Consider the following 13,383-nt stretch of genomic DNA (forward strand, 5'->3'; position numbering starts at 1 on the left):
TTTTCTTAGATCTAACAATATGATTTGTATAAATGGATTTCCTAATATTGAACCATTTTTAGAATAAATCTCATTTGCTCATAATTTATAAGCCACTGGTCTTACTTTCTGTGCTAGTTGGGAAGTGAGGACCTTTTTTATTGCCTCCGTGATACAATTTAACATTTCTGTTGTGAGTGTTGAAAAGTTGGCTGTGAAGCTGTGTCCTTTGGGGAAGGAGGGAAGCCGGCTGGTCTGTGACTTCCTGCTGCACTTGTGGTGGGAACCTTAACACTTGGCCCTTTTCTTTTCTTTTTTTCGAAGTCCTCTTGGTTGATGACTGTTTACTCTATAGATCTAGGAAGACTGGAAACCTCTGTCTTCCTCCCAGATTTTCCTGTGACTTCAGAAAGTTGCTTAATTTCTGGCAGTTTGAGGATTTGGATTATTGTCGTCTTCTTTCCTCAAATGAGTTTTCTATTTTAACTGGTTTTAAAAGAGATAGCAAGAAGAGTTTATTACCACATATAGAGCTTATGTCTGAAAAAAACAGCATAGCGCTCCAGAAACAAAACTTCATCAGGTTAGTCAGTATGTGCCCGCTTTCCTACTGTGTCTTAGCATGGTGTGAGGAATCACTGAGATGGGAAACAAGCACATACCATTCTTGAATATTCCTGTCCTCGTGATGGCTTAGAGCTGGGCTGAGAAGACAACGAAGGAATAGTTATGATGGCTGAAGAGGTGATGCAGGACCATGGGTCTGTGTCACATTTGAACTCATTCTAGCCTGAGGCTTGGTCCTGCTTCCCCAAGAAGGTGATGTTTAACCTGAGACTGTTCTGAAGGACGGGGTGGGGCTGACAAGGTGAGAGTAGGTGGGGATGGCATTCCAACCAGGGAGAATGTCGTGGAAAAACGTGCTTTTTCGGAACCTGCAAATATTTTTGCTATCTTTGGCTCTTTTCCTGCCGTAGGCCTCAGCAACTGTTGCCATTCCCAAAGAACACCATCGCTTTGTTATTGGCAAAAATGGAGAGAAACTGCAAGACTTGGAGCTAAAAACTGCAACCAAAATCCAGATCCCACGCCCAGATGACGCCAGCAATCAGATCAGGATCACCGGCACCAAAGAGGGCATCGAGAAAGCTCGCCATGAGGTCCTGCTCATCTCCGCCGAGCAGGTGTGGCCGGCTACGGGCCTGGTGTGCATGGTGGCCTTGCCCCGGCCGCCGGGAGGCCCGGATCTGTGCCCTCATGGCTCTGTCCTTCCCTCTCAGGACAAACGTGCTGTGGAGAGGCTGGAAGTAGAGAAGGCGTTCCACCCCTTCATCGCGGGGCCGTACAATCGGCTGGTCAGCGAGATCATGCAGGAGACGGGGACACGCATCAACATACCCCCGCCCAGCGTCAGCCGGACCGAGATCGTCTTCACGGGGGAGAAGGAGCAGCTGGCCCAGGCTGTGGCTCGCATCAGGAAGATTTACGAGGAGAAGGTAGCAGCCGGGAGGAGGCCCGAGAACAGCCCGGCCTGTGCCGTAGCCTCTCGGCCTGGGCAGCCCCAGTTCCCATAGTTAGCAGGTGGCACCCGTGCCGCCCCGTAGCTGTGGGGCAGTGGGCCAAGCTCTGCTGGACGGCTGTCCCCACAGCTTCCCACCCGAGCTCCCCCTGCCCTGTGTGCCCCTGGGCACGTGCTGCTCAGAGCTGATCGGGCCTTTGGGTGCGCTCTTAGCCTGAGTCGGTGGGCATTGAGGTCTGGCACTGGTTCCTTTATTTGGGGAGAGGACGGGGTGTTTTTGTTTCTTCCTAGTTGCAATGATTACTCTGGGCTTGACTTAAATTCTGCCGTAATTCTTTTGAGGAGAAAACCCAGTCCTTGATTAGTGGAGTTTCTGGGGATTGACTGGTCATCGTCTTCACTTTTCAGGGCTCACTTGCTGTAGTCGGGGCCCCGTGTCTTGCTCCCTGCCCTTCCCTCTAACACCCTTACGGTGCTCTTACTTAGAAAAAGAAAACCACAACCATCGCGGTAGAGGTGAAGAAATCCCAGCACAAGTATGTCATCGGGCCCAAGGGCAATTCCCTGCAGGAGATCCTGGAAAGAACTGGAGTTTCTGTGGAGATCCCACCTTCAGACAGCATCTCAGAGACTGTGATACTTCGAGGCGAGCCTGAAAAGCTGGGGCAGGCGTTGACTGAAGTCTATGCCAAGGTAACTGCTCCCTGTGGGAGACTCCGATTAGCGTTTCCTGGGACCGTGTCAGGAGAGGGGAGCACTCACCTGTCTCTGAGCCCTGGTGAGCCACCTGGCTTGGTGTTCATGAAACCTGGACTCTGCAGACCCACGGGTTTGTTTTCTGGTTTTCCTAGGCCAACAGTTTTACGGTCTCCTCCGTCTCTGCTCCTTCCTGGCTTCACCGTTTCATCATTGGCAAGAAAGGGCAGAACCTGGCCAAAATCACTCAGCAGATGCCAAAGGTAAGGAATTGTTGTCTGCCGCGTTGAGTTGATCTTGGTCGTCCCATTTCTGAGATTGGTTTTGTCCGGGGCGGGGGCGGTGCCTTTGAAGACAGAGGCACGTGTTTTAAAGATCAGTTGTTGTGGGTGACAGTCAGCTGCTGCGTGGTTAGCCAGGGGTGAGCAGAATACGTTTTTTCAAATACCTGTGTCACGTCTTTGGGTCTCTTTAACCAGGGAAAGAGTGTATTGCTAAGTTTAATGAATATCTCAAGAAGTATCTCATTTAGTTGTTACGGTGTCGTAACCTGTGAGTAGTTAACATCTGAGAATTTCGTGGAGAATCGTGTGCAGGTGGAGTTCGTGGGCCTTTCTGCCCTCCGCGTCTCTGTCCTTCGGGCGGCAGTAGGTCCAGGAACCTTGGCCGAGAACACGTGTGTCGTCTTTCGTTCCTGTTCCGTTCAGAGCCCTGGTTCCCGCAGCGGGGCTGGCTCCGTGGCGCCGGCCTCCCGGGTTGCCCTCCCTGTGCGTTATTCCTCGCCCGGTGTGTTGGGCCGGGGCAGGGGGCGGTGGTGGTGACGTTTCACCCCCGTTGTCGTCTGTCTCGTCCCCCTCGCACACCGGGGGGCGTGAGCAGTGAGGTGTCGGTGTGCTTCATGCCAGTGGTTTTGGTGGCGCACAGTGGGGAGGCCTTTGCGGTTCCCACACAGGGTTTAGTACCAACATCATGGTCATCCCCAGACCGCCTTTCCAACTTCTCCTGGTGTCCGTGGATCGGCTGCTGCCCCGGGAGAGCAGCCCAGGCTCTCAGAGGAGCTTGCTGTGGCCGTGCCGTCCCGGTGGGCCGACTCTTGTTTTGGTGCGGTAGGTCCACATCGAGTTCACAGAGGGCGAGGACAGGATCACCCTGGAAGGCCCCACGGAGGATGTAAACGTGGCCCAGGAACAGATCGAAGCCATGGTCAAGGACTTGGTAAGGGGCCCCGGGTGCTGGCCGAGTGGGCATGGGGCATAATCCTGGCACTTGCCAGTCAGACCTCACGTGGGGGCCCTGGAGGCGCGGGAGGGGGGCCCAGTCGGCAAGTGGCGAGTTCTGAAACGGCTGGAAGCTGGCCGGAGTCCGGGAGAGCCGTGGGTAGACGAAACCTTACTGGGAAGGAGGGTCTTTCGAGGGTGCCTGCAGGACGGTCCTGCCGCAGACCCTGACAGCTGAGTGGGGAGAGAGGGCAGCCGCTGCCGGCTCCTGGGCTGTGGTTCTGGCTGTTTGTCTGCAGATCTGGGCCCAAGTCTTGGACTCTGGTCTCCACTGGCCTGCTCTGTGCTTCTCCCACAGATTAACCGGATGGACTATGTGGAGATCAACATCGACCACAAGTTCCACAGACACCTCATCGGGAAGAGCGGGGCCAACAGTGAGTGGGGGGGGGGCGCACGCGGAGGGCAGGCGGGGTGTCCTCAGCAGAGCGCCAGCGGGGGGTGGCCTAGACTCCTAGCCGGGGCCTCCCCCAGGGCCGAGGTTGGCCTGGAGCTGATGGGCCTAGAGGTGAACGTGGTGAGCCTGGTAGTGAAGGCACGCAGGGGGCCGTGTCCTCGCAGTTCAGCCAGACCTGCTGGGGTGGGGTCTGCCGTCTGCCGTCCTCACATGCACCACTGACCACACCCCTGCTGGGCTGGCCAGCCCAGGCTCAGCCGGGGACTGAACCGGGTCAGGTTGGAACGTGCCAAGTGAGCGCTCTGCTTGAATCCGCGGATGTCAGATGTTTTTTTAATTCCACTGCTTTGCTCGGTTTAACTTCAGTGCCATTCCAGGCATCACGGTGCTCACCAGTCCTGAGAACAGCTCTGTCCCCTGTGTGTGACCTTTGGTGGAGGTGAGGTAGCGGGCACCCCGCCAGTGTAGGTAGGACGCCTCCGTGTGCCTGCCCTCTTGGGTTTTGCCCTGTGCAGTCCATTCTTTGTTCAGAGTAAACGTAAGCTAGTTGCTGCTGCTTTATTTGGTGTCAGTTGTGAGTTCTGGAGCGTTTTAAACAACGGGCCCACGCCCGCACGGAGTGACAGCAGTCGATGCTGCTTGCACCGTAAATTTGCTTTTCTTTCTTTTGTTTTCTGTTTTGGTTAACTGCAGTGTTTTCTTAAACAGGAAATGTAAGGAAGTGCAGTTCTGATGTTAATTTCTGGTTTCTGCTCCCTGGGAAGTGCAGAGCCACTTTGCGTTGTTCAGAGAATTGTGTCTGTTCCGTTTTCTTCTGGTTCAGTTCCTCACCTTCGTTTTCTTTCATCTAAAATTTGCCGCCCAGCTTCTGTGTCCTTGGCTCTCGTCCTGTGTGGTTCCACCCTGGAACAGCACCTCCTCACAGCAGCCCCCGAGCGGGTCGGCTCATGGCTGTGTCCGTGTTTGCTCACATCCTTCCTTGGCGGCCCTCTAAGGAGCTTGGTTCCCCTTTACTACATGGTGGGCAAAGTGCCACCCCCATTTCCTGGTGATGAGGCTTCCCCAGGGTGTGGGAGCCTGGGTCTCTGTCTAGAGAAGGTGACAGGAGGAGGGTTGTCAACACCACTGGTTTTGCCAAGGCAGTGAAGTGCTCAGGCTGGAGCTGAGCTGACGATGGAGTCTCCTTAGACAGCATGGCCTCCATGGGCTCCAAGGTGGTCGACGGGGGTGCTTTTATTTTCAGGTAATGTGCGAGCTTCTGGTTTTTAATGGCTTCTTATTTTTGTTATATTTTTGAGAGTAATTTTTTTACTTCAACAGTAGTTGTCTGTCTCCACATTAGAAATGCCCTGGCCATGCCCAGACCAGCTGTATCTCAGGCACCGAGTGGCCCTCGCCGTAGGACACTGCAAGTTCTCAGGGAGGTGCCAGCATGTGGTCCATACCAGGCTCCTTGTAGAACATGGAAGGTCTCGCTGTGGAGTTTGAAGGCCTAATCATCCTTTTTGCTTATGGGATGAGTGGTTAGCTTTGGGGGGGCTTTAGCCCTGTCCTGCCGCGTTGTGAGTCATTGGTGGAGCAAGGTGGATTCTGCATCCAGCTGTGTGTGTCCTTTTGTGTTCTTCAGTAAACAGAATCAAAGACCAGTACAAGGTGTCTGTGCGCATCCCTCCCGACAGCGAGAAGAGCAACCTCATCCGCATCGAGGGGGACCCGCAGGGCGTGCAGCAGGCCAAGCGCGAGCTGCTGGAGCTCGCCTCCCGCATGGTAAGCCCGCGGCCGGGGCTGTGTCTGCGCGGCAGCACCTTCCTCCTGTGCCGTTCTAGAGGGTGGTCGGCGCGGCTGTGACTTGCTGGTACCGAGTTTCCTTCGTTCCCCCCCATCCCCAGGGCCCCATGTAGTGCTAGGGAGGTGCTAGGGCTCTGCAGTGGGGTTCTCAGCCTTGGCCAGACCCCAGAGTCCCAACTGCAGGGATGACTTTTCTGGAGGTGATTCTCGTGTGCAGCCAAGGTCTAGAAGCACGGCTGTGTGGTTATCTGCACACCCGGGGTGGGGGTTGGTGCCTTGTTCCCCGTCCCTGAGACTAAGCCACCAGCCCTCACACACGTTTCTTGGTTTTCTGAGTCAAATGCAGACAGATATATCCTTGCTCTGGGGTGTCTTATCCTGGTACTGGGTTACTGAACCCTTATTTCTCTGTCAACCTGATGCCAGTCTGATCCAGAACCTCCCAGAATTGTTTGAAATGTTTGGTTGGCTGTTAGTGTTTGTCCCTGTATTCCAGCTCTGCTCGTTTTCTTGTATTTTTCCCACGTTTTGATAGGACCTCTGGGGGAGGGTGAGAGCCCCACGGGTTCAGTGCCCTGTGTTGAACCACTTAATCATCCGCACAGGGACGCGGTCCGAGCCACCCAGTGTTCAGGAGGGCCGTGCGGAGCGCGAAGCCTCGCAGCCCTCCCGTTAAGTAGAATTGCTGGACGAGCTGCTGCAGTAGCACTTCTGCGTGAAGGGTGCTGCGCTCCGTGTTTTCGTGCTACTTTGTTCAGGAGAATAACACGCAACCAGAGTAACATGCAGTGTGGGCATTGCTGGAGAGAGCAGGTGTTCCGCGAGCGGCGCTCTCTGCCAGCCGCTGACGCCTGGCACTGCTGCAGGGGTGCACCTGGGCGCCCCTCACTCTGGTCAGTTGTATTTTTAGGAAAACGAGCGTACGAAGGATCTAATCATTGAGCAGAGATTTCATCGCACAATCATTGGGCAGAAGGGTGAACGGATCCGTGAAATTCGGGACAAATTCCCAGAGGTAAAGGTTTCCCAAAGACATTCTTGATTCAGTATTTTGGAATCCAGTCCTCGCTAATAATCAAACTTGGTCTCCTGGTGATTTGTTCTAGGTCATCATCAACTTTCCAGACCCAGCACAGAAAAGCGATATTGTCCAGCTTAGAGGGCCCAAGAATGAGGTGGAAAAATGCACAAAATACATGCAGAAGATGGTGGCAGATCTGGTAAGGGGACGTTTTCCATCCTTTGTTGTGTGACAGTGTCAAGGGTAGTAGGGGGCTGGGGGTGTTCCCCAGAACCCCTGCTTCGGGGAGCACACTCGGGCACTGGGGCAGCCCCCCCCACCATGGTATTTAGACCAGCAGAAATCCGTTTCCCGTGCAGAGTTACTTTGTTTCTTTTTATAAATTTATTTATTTACTTATTTTTGGCTGTGTTGGGTCCTCATTACTGCACGTGGGCTTTCTCTAGTTGTGGTGCACGGGGGCTACTCTTCGTTGCAGTGCACGTGCTTCTCATTGTGGTGGCATCTCCTGTTGCGGAGCACGGGCTCTAGGCACGTGGGCTTCAGTCATTGCAGCACGTGGGCTCAGTAGCTGTGGCTCGCGGGCTCTAGAGCGCAGGCTCAGTAGTTGTGGCACACAGGCTTAGTTGCTCCGCAGCATGTGGTATCTTCCCGGACCAGGGCTCGAACCCGTGTCCCCTGCATGTGGGATCTTCCCGGACCAGGGCTCAAATCCGTGTCCCCTGCGTTGGGAGGCGGATTCTTAGCCACTGCGTCACCAGGGAAGTCCCTGCTTTGTTTCTTGAGGGGTCTTCGGATACCTAGGCAGAGAAATTCTCCCATCCAGTAAGGAGAAGAGAGGTTTTACACAAGTAGCCTGAGAAGTCACTTATTGATTTGTCATCTTCCTCAAAACTTGGAATGCGAAGAGGCAGTTTGGAAAGTGCTGAGGGCGGTTGGTGGGAGGGCTGCAGATGCCCCGTGCTTTCCAGGGGTTCTCGGGGGCTTGGACTTGACCTCCTCAGAGAGGTGATGGGGAGGGCTTCCCAGCGCTGCCCTGGAGGGTGCTGCTTTGATGTGCATTTTGAGCTCTCTCCTGGGCCTGGCATCCCGGCCTCTGCCCATCCTCAGGCAGCTCTGCTCCTGGGTGTGACACCCACAGAGCTGGTGTGTGTCCAGGCACTTCTGGATTGTAGAACACGTGTGTAACAGATCGCAGGCGCTCTCGCAGGCCGCTCTTCACGAGAGGGACTTTGCGGTAGCTGACTGGCACGCCCCGTTGGTCAGTTGTTGGATAAGTTGTCTCACCTATTCCTGTGACAGATCTCTGGAGGTCAGGCGGGGAGAGAAGTGGGTCACAGAATCCTGTCCTCCCGTCCCACCTTCAGGCACAAGAAGGACAAGTCAGTCTGTAATACGACGGTTAATTGTACCATCTCTTGTGTTTTTTAGGTGGAAAATAGCTATTCAATTTCTGTTCCGATCTTCAAACAGTTTCACAAGAACATCATTGGGAAAGGAGGTGCAAACATTAAAAAGGTGACCGGCCGGCGTGTCTCCCGAATCTTGGCTCTGCCCCCCCTGCCCCCGTAGCCCTGTGCTGTTCTGGCTTCAGAGCTGAAGAAGGGAGCCTTGCTGCCCAGCCCTGGGAAGTCAGCCCCTCACGGTCCCCTCGCTCCTTGTAGATCCGGGAAGAAAGCAACACCAAGATCGACCTTCCTGCAGAGAACAGCAACTCGGAGACCATCATCATCACAGGCAAGCGAGCCAACTGCGAGGCCGCCCGGAGCCGCATTCTGTCCATCCAGAAAGACCTGGTAACGGGACGCTGTGTGGTGGGGTGCTCTAGCCTGGGGCCTGGGGCGCGGGGCCGGGTGGGCCACCGAGGGATGCCTGCCGCTTGTCCCACTCAGGTGCTTGGAAATCGTCCCATTCTGAAGGTGTTACTTTTTTTTTTTTTTTTTTTTCAATTTTTTGAAAAATTAACAGGCAAGAGACTGCACGTGTTTAAAGTGTGCAGTGTAAGTTTTGACTGCTGGAGTCACCTCCACAATCCAGATAGCGCACACTGTCACCCCGAAATACCCTTGTCCCCCTTCACTCCCGCCTCTGCCCCACTGGGCTCCTGGCGCCCCCCCATCCACCCTGGTCTCCGCGCCGCCGTGGGTTGGGGTGAGTTTCCTGCTTCACTGTGTGAGGGGAACCGTGGCGCCTCCTCCCGCACGCAGGCCTATCTGCGCTCAGCCCACAGGTCCTTTCAGATTCACCACGTTGTCACGTGTGTCAGTGCTGCTTTTCACTGCCGGTGACGCTTCATTACAGGAGGTCACGTGCCTTCTCGTGTGAGCTTTGTAGTTTGTGTGTTTCAAGGGGTTTCCTCTTTTATCTAAGTTGTCAAGTTAACTAGCATAAAAATTTTCTTAATGTTCACGTATTATCTCTTTCCTGTCTCTGGTAATGTCATCTTTCTCATTCCTAGTATACGTAATTTGCAGCATTGTAGAATGATCTCCTTTTAACCCTCGTAATATTCTTTTCTCTGAAATCTACTTTTTCTCTTATCAAAGTGAGTTTCTTTTAGGCAGCTTGATTTTTTATTCAGTCTGACAATCTCTGCCTTTTAAATAAAAGTGTTTACATTTTAATCACGTTAGTAATTATATATGTTTGTGTGGTATGTTATGTATGGCATGTTTTATTACATACACTTAGCAAGTTAATTAAATTACATTTAATGTGACTATAATTTTTTCATTTTTAAAATTGTGACGTTTGAAAAACAAAATTCAGCATCCTAACCACTTTTAAATGTCCAGTCCAGTTCAGTGGCACTCAGGCCATTCACACTGTTGTGCAGCCGTCACCACCGCCACCTCCAGAACTGTTTCATCTTCCCAAATGGAGACTCTGTCCCCACCAAATAACAGTTCCTTCCTCCCCTCTCCTCAGCCCCTGGCCCCCTCAGTGTGATTATTTTACGTAGAGCACTTGGATTTAAACCTGCTGTCTTGCTATTTGTTTCTCTTTGTCCCATCTACTTTGTTCTCTTTTCTGCCTTCTTTTGGGTTAGATGTTTTTATGATTCCTTTTAACCTCCTTTTTTGGTCTATTGGGTGTACCTCTGTTTTATTTTAGTGGTTGCTTTAGGGTGTTCGGTATACATCTTCAACTTACCACAGCCTGCCTTCAAGTGACTTGATGCTGCTTGAGACGCAGCGTAAGGAACTGAGAACAGTGGGCATCCAGCCCTGCCCCCGCCGCTGTGTTTTGTTGACATACTGTAAACCCTGCACGCATCTTAATAAGAAAATATACGCACGTCAACATATCCTCTGCGCTCTAGCTGTTCATCCCTCCCTCCCTCCAAACCGTGACAACCACCAATCTTTTCACTGGCCCCATAGTTTGCCTTTTCCAGAATGTCAAATAGTTGGAATAGCATGTAGCCTTTTCATACAGGCTTCTTTTACTTAGCAGTAAGTAATAAGATGGATCGTATCATAATAGTAACATTTGGTTTTGTAAGAAACACCAGACTGTCTTCCACAGTGGCTGCACCATCTCGCATCCCCGCCAGCCTCCACATCCTCAGGCTGGCGGGTTTCATTCAGCACTCGAGGCTTTGCCTCAGTGTCTCTCACTTAACAGTGGTTTCCGACGAGACACCTGATGTCATCCTTGCTCCTCTGGCCTGTTTGATGATCGTATCACCAGCTTTTAGCAACGTATGATGTGTCCTGGTGTAATTTCATTCATGTTTCTTTGGAGTTCGAAGCCCTCATCTAGCTTCTTGGATATGTGAGGTTAGAGTTGTCATCAAAGTTGGAAATATTTGGGTCATTATTTCTTATTATTTTTTTCTATCCTCCAGAAACTCAGATTACCTGGTGGTAGGCAGCTTGACCTTGCCCTGCTGTCCTCCAGTGCTTTTTTTATTTGGTGGTTGGGGAGGAGGAGTGCTTTTTTTCCTCCTTTAAACGGTCTCTTCAAATTCATTAGTTTTTTGTTTTTTTTTAATTTTTTTTATAGCTACTTTATTTATTTATTATTTATTTTTGGCTGTGTTGGGTATTCGGTTCGTGCGAGGGCTTTCTCTAGTTGCGGTAAGCGGGGGCCACTCTTCATCGCGGTGCGGGGACCGCTCTTCATCGCGGTGCGCGGGCCTTTCACTATCGCGGCCCCTCCCGTTGCGGGGCACAGGCTCCAGACGCGCAGGCTCAGTAGTTGTGGCTCACGGGCCCAGCTGCTCCGTGGCATGTGGGATCTTCCCAGACCAGGGCTCGAACCCATGTCCCCTGCATTAACAGGCAGATTCTCAACCACTGCGCCACCAGGGAAGCCCCAAATTCATTAGTTTTTTGCAATGTCTGATCTGTGATTACACCAAGTATATTTTTCTCTTTCCATATATTGTCTTCACCTCTACAAGTTCAGTTTCAACCATTTGTTTTTATGCTTGACACATTCAACCTTGCCTTTGGCTTTTTGACCTTGTGTAGTCTAGTGATGAAAATACCTGTTTTAGTGTCCTTGGCCCGCTGGCTCTAACATCTATGTCATTTCTGGGTTGTTTTCCATTGTTCATTCCTCGTGATGGGTGGTTTTTTCCTACTTCTTTGCATGTCCGGTTTTTTTGTTTGTTCTTCTTTTATATTGGATGCTAGATGTTATGAAGTTTACTTTGGTGGGTGCTGGATATTTTTGCATTTCTATAAATATCTTTGAGCTTCGTTAAGTTACTTTAAAACAGTTTGCTCCTTTTTGGACTTGCTTTTTAGATTGGTTAGGTGGGATCACAGCGGTGCTTAGTCCCGGGTCTGTGGCGGTCCTTTCCCTGGCCTGGCTGGTCTCCCTGCACGTTCAGCCCGTGAGCCTGCAGTGCTGGGGGCTGCTCTCTCCCTGGACGGTCAGGGCTGCATCCTTGATGCAGGGGCTTGGCCGCGGGCAGGGACCGGGCTCGGCCTGTCGGCTTCCTGTCTCCGGCGTCTTGTCGCTGTGTCACGTGGGAGGTGGATCCAGTCCCTGGTGCTCCGCCTTGAGTAGAGGCAGGGTCGTTGCTTACGGGGCTCTTGAGGGGGTTGGTCCTCGGGCATCTCGGCCCTGCCTCTGCTGCAGGCACCTGAGGGAGACATCTTGTGTGACGTCACGGCTTTCCCTTCGCGGCATGTCTGCCCTTGCCCGCCACACAAAAACCTGGCTCACTCGCGCTGTGTGTGATTTCAGGCCAACATAGCCGAGGTGGAGGTCTCCATCCCTGCCAAGCTGCACAACTCACTCATCGGCACCAAGGGCCGCCTCATCCGCTCCATCATGGAGGAGTGTGGTGGGGTCCACATCCACTTCCCCGTGGAGGGTTCGGGAAGTGACACCGTGGTCATCAGGGGCCCTTCCTCGGATGTGGAGAAGGCCCGGAAACAGCTCCTGCACCTGGCGGAGGAGAAGGTGAGCACTGCCCAGGAGGGTCACTGTGTCCATCCTCATGTCACACTGGACGCCTCCACACACCCTCTCTGTGTGGCAGGTTAGCAAACACCTATATATACCTGTATGTCTCTGATTCTTGCCACCGCTGAAGGGCCTTTCCAACTCAGATGCCTACATATTCAGTGTAGAAAATTTGCTGTTAGGCTTGTTATTTGGGGCTTTTTCCCTCAAGTATGATTTACATACAGTAAATCTTAGTGTATAGCTCTGAGTTTCGACAAGCATATGTTCATGTGACCGCCACTCAAATACAAACCTTTTGACTGTCGCCTCCCAAGGTTCTCCGTTGACTCAGTCGCCTTTGTCCCTTTGTTAAAACCCAGGTGCCCCTCTGTTTGTGGACTTGGCTCCTTTTCAGCAGCACCGCAGGTGGATGCCAGCTGTATGGGACGTCTCGGGAGTCCTTCAGCTTTGTGCTTTTTAAAATTGCTCTGGCTATTCTAGACCCTTTGCCTTTCCATGTGCATTTTGGAGCCAGCTTGTCGATTTCTAGACGGAAGTCCTGCTTGGATTTTGATTGGGGTCATGTTGAATCTGAAGGTCAGGTCAGGGCAGGGAGAATTGTTGTCTCGGCAGGTTTGAATCTTCTGGTCCACATCGATTCAATTTTTAAACTCTCTGAGTTTCCATTGGTGTTTTGTCATTTTTAGCATGAAGGTCTTGTTCGTGTTTTGTTCGGTTTGTATCTGTTTTGTTTTTAGTGGCATCATAAATGGTACTTCTTTATACAATTGGCACTTCAATTTCCAGTTACTGTCACACGTAGAAGCATGTTTGATTTTTGCATATTGGCCTTGTTTTTTGCATCTGGTCTACAGCTCACTTATCAGTGACAGTACCTTTTTTTGTGGATTCTTGTGAGTTTTATAGGTGAAACCCACCATCTGTGAACGTGCAGTTCTTTCTTTCTTTCTGAGCCGTACCGCCTGTGTGTCTTGTTTACTACGTGGCTTGGGCCTCCCGCGTGCCGTTCAGTAGCCGTGGTGAGTGGAGAGCCTCTCCTGGCTGTGGACTCGGGGAAGCCCTCGCTCCCGCACCGTGCGGCGTGAGGTGCGCTGTGGGTCTTTGGCACTTGCTCTTTATCCAGCTGAGGAAGTTCCCTTCTGTTCCGAGTGTGCTGAGAGTTTTTATCAGGAACGGGTGTATTGTAGGATCTGTTGACATGATCACCTGGTTTTTCTTTTTTTTAGTGTAAATATTAGATTGATTTGGTGTTTAACCAACTTTGGTGTTTCTGGGGTGA

The 13,383-nt window shown here is 52.0% G+C and overlaps 1 protein-coding gene across 4 annotated transcripts in view; it reads left to right on the forward strand.

Moving 5' to 3' along the window:
• HDLBP (high density lipoprotein binding protein) overlaps window positions 1–13,383 on the forward strand; it is a 68,386-nt gene that overhangs the window by 45,379 nt on the left and 9,624 nt on the right. For all 4 annotated transcript variants that reach the window (XM_082396029.1, XM_082396027.1, XM_082396028.1 and 1 more), the window contains 12 exons: window positions 957–1,163; window positions 1,260–1,475; window positions 1,985–2,191; window positions 2,350–2,457; window positions 3,305–3,409; window positions 3,770–3,848; window positions 5,496–5,635; window positions 6,567–6,671; window positions 6,763–6,876; window positions 8,109–8,195; window positions 8,342–8,473; window positions 11,880–12,098. In XM_082396029.1, the coding sequence (XP_082252155.1) occupies window positions 957–1,163; window positions 1,260–1,475; window positions 1,985–2,191; window positions 2,350–2,457; window positions 3,305–3,409; window positions 3,770–3,848; window positions 5,496–5,635; window positions 6,567–6,671; window positions 6,763–6,876; window positions 8,109–8,195; window positions 8,342–8,473; window positions 11,880–12,098 (1,719 nt within the window). The remainder of the gene's footprint in view (window positions 1–956; window positions 1,164–1,259; window positions 1,476–1,984; window positions 2,192–2,349; window positions 2,458–3,304; window positions 3,410–3,769; window positions 3,849–5,495; window positions 5,636–6,566; window positions 6,672–6,762; window positions 6,877–8,108; window positions 8,196–8,341; window positions 8,474–11,879; window positions 12,099–13,383) is intronic.

The sequence above is a fragment of the Balaenoptera borealis genome (assembly GCF_965194805.1).
Source record: "Balaenoptera borealis genome assembly, chromosome: 6".
Taxonomy (NCBI): domain Eukaryota; kingdom Metazoa; phylum Chordata; class Mammalia; order Artiodactyla; family Balaenopteridae; genus Balaenoptera; species Balaenoptera borealis.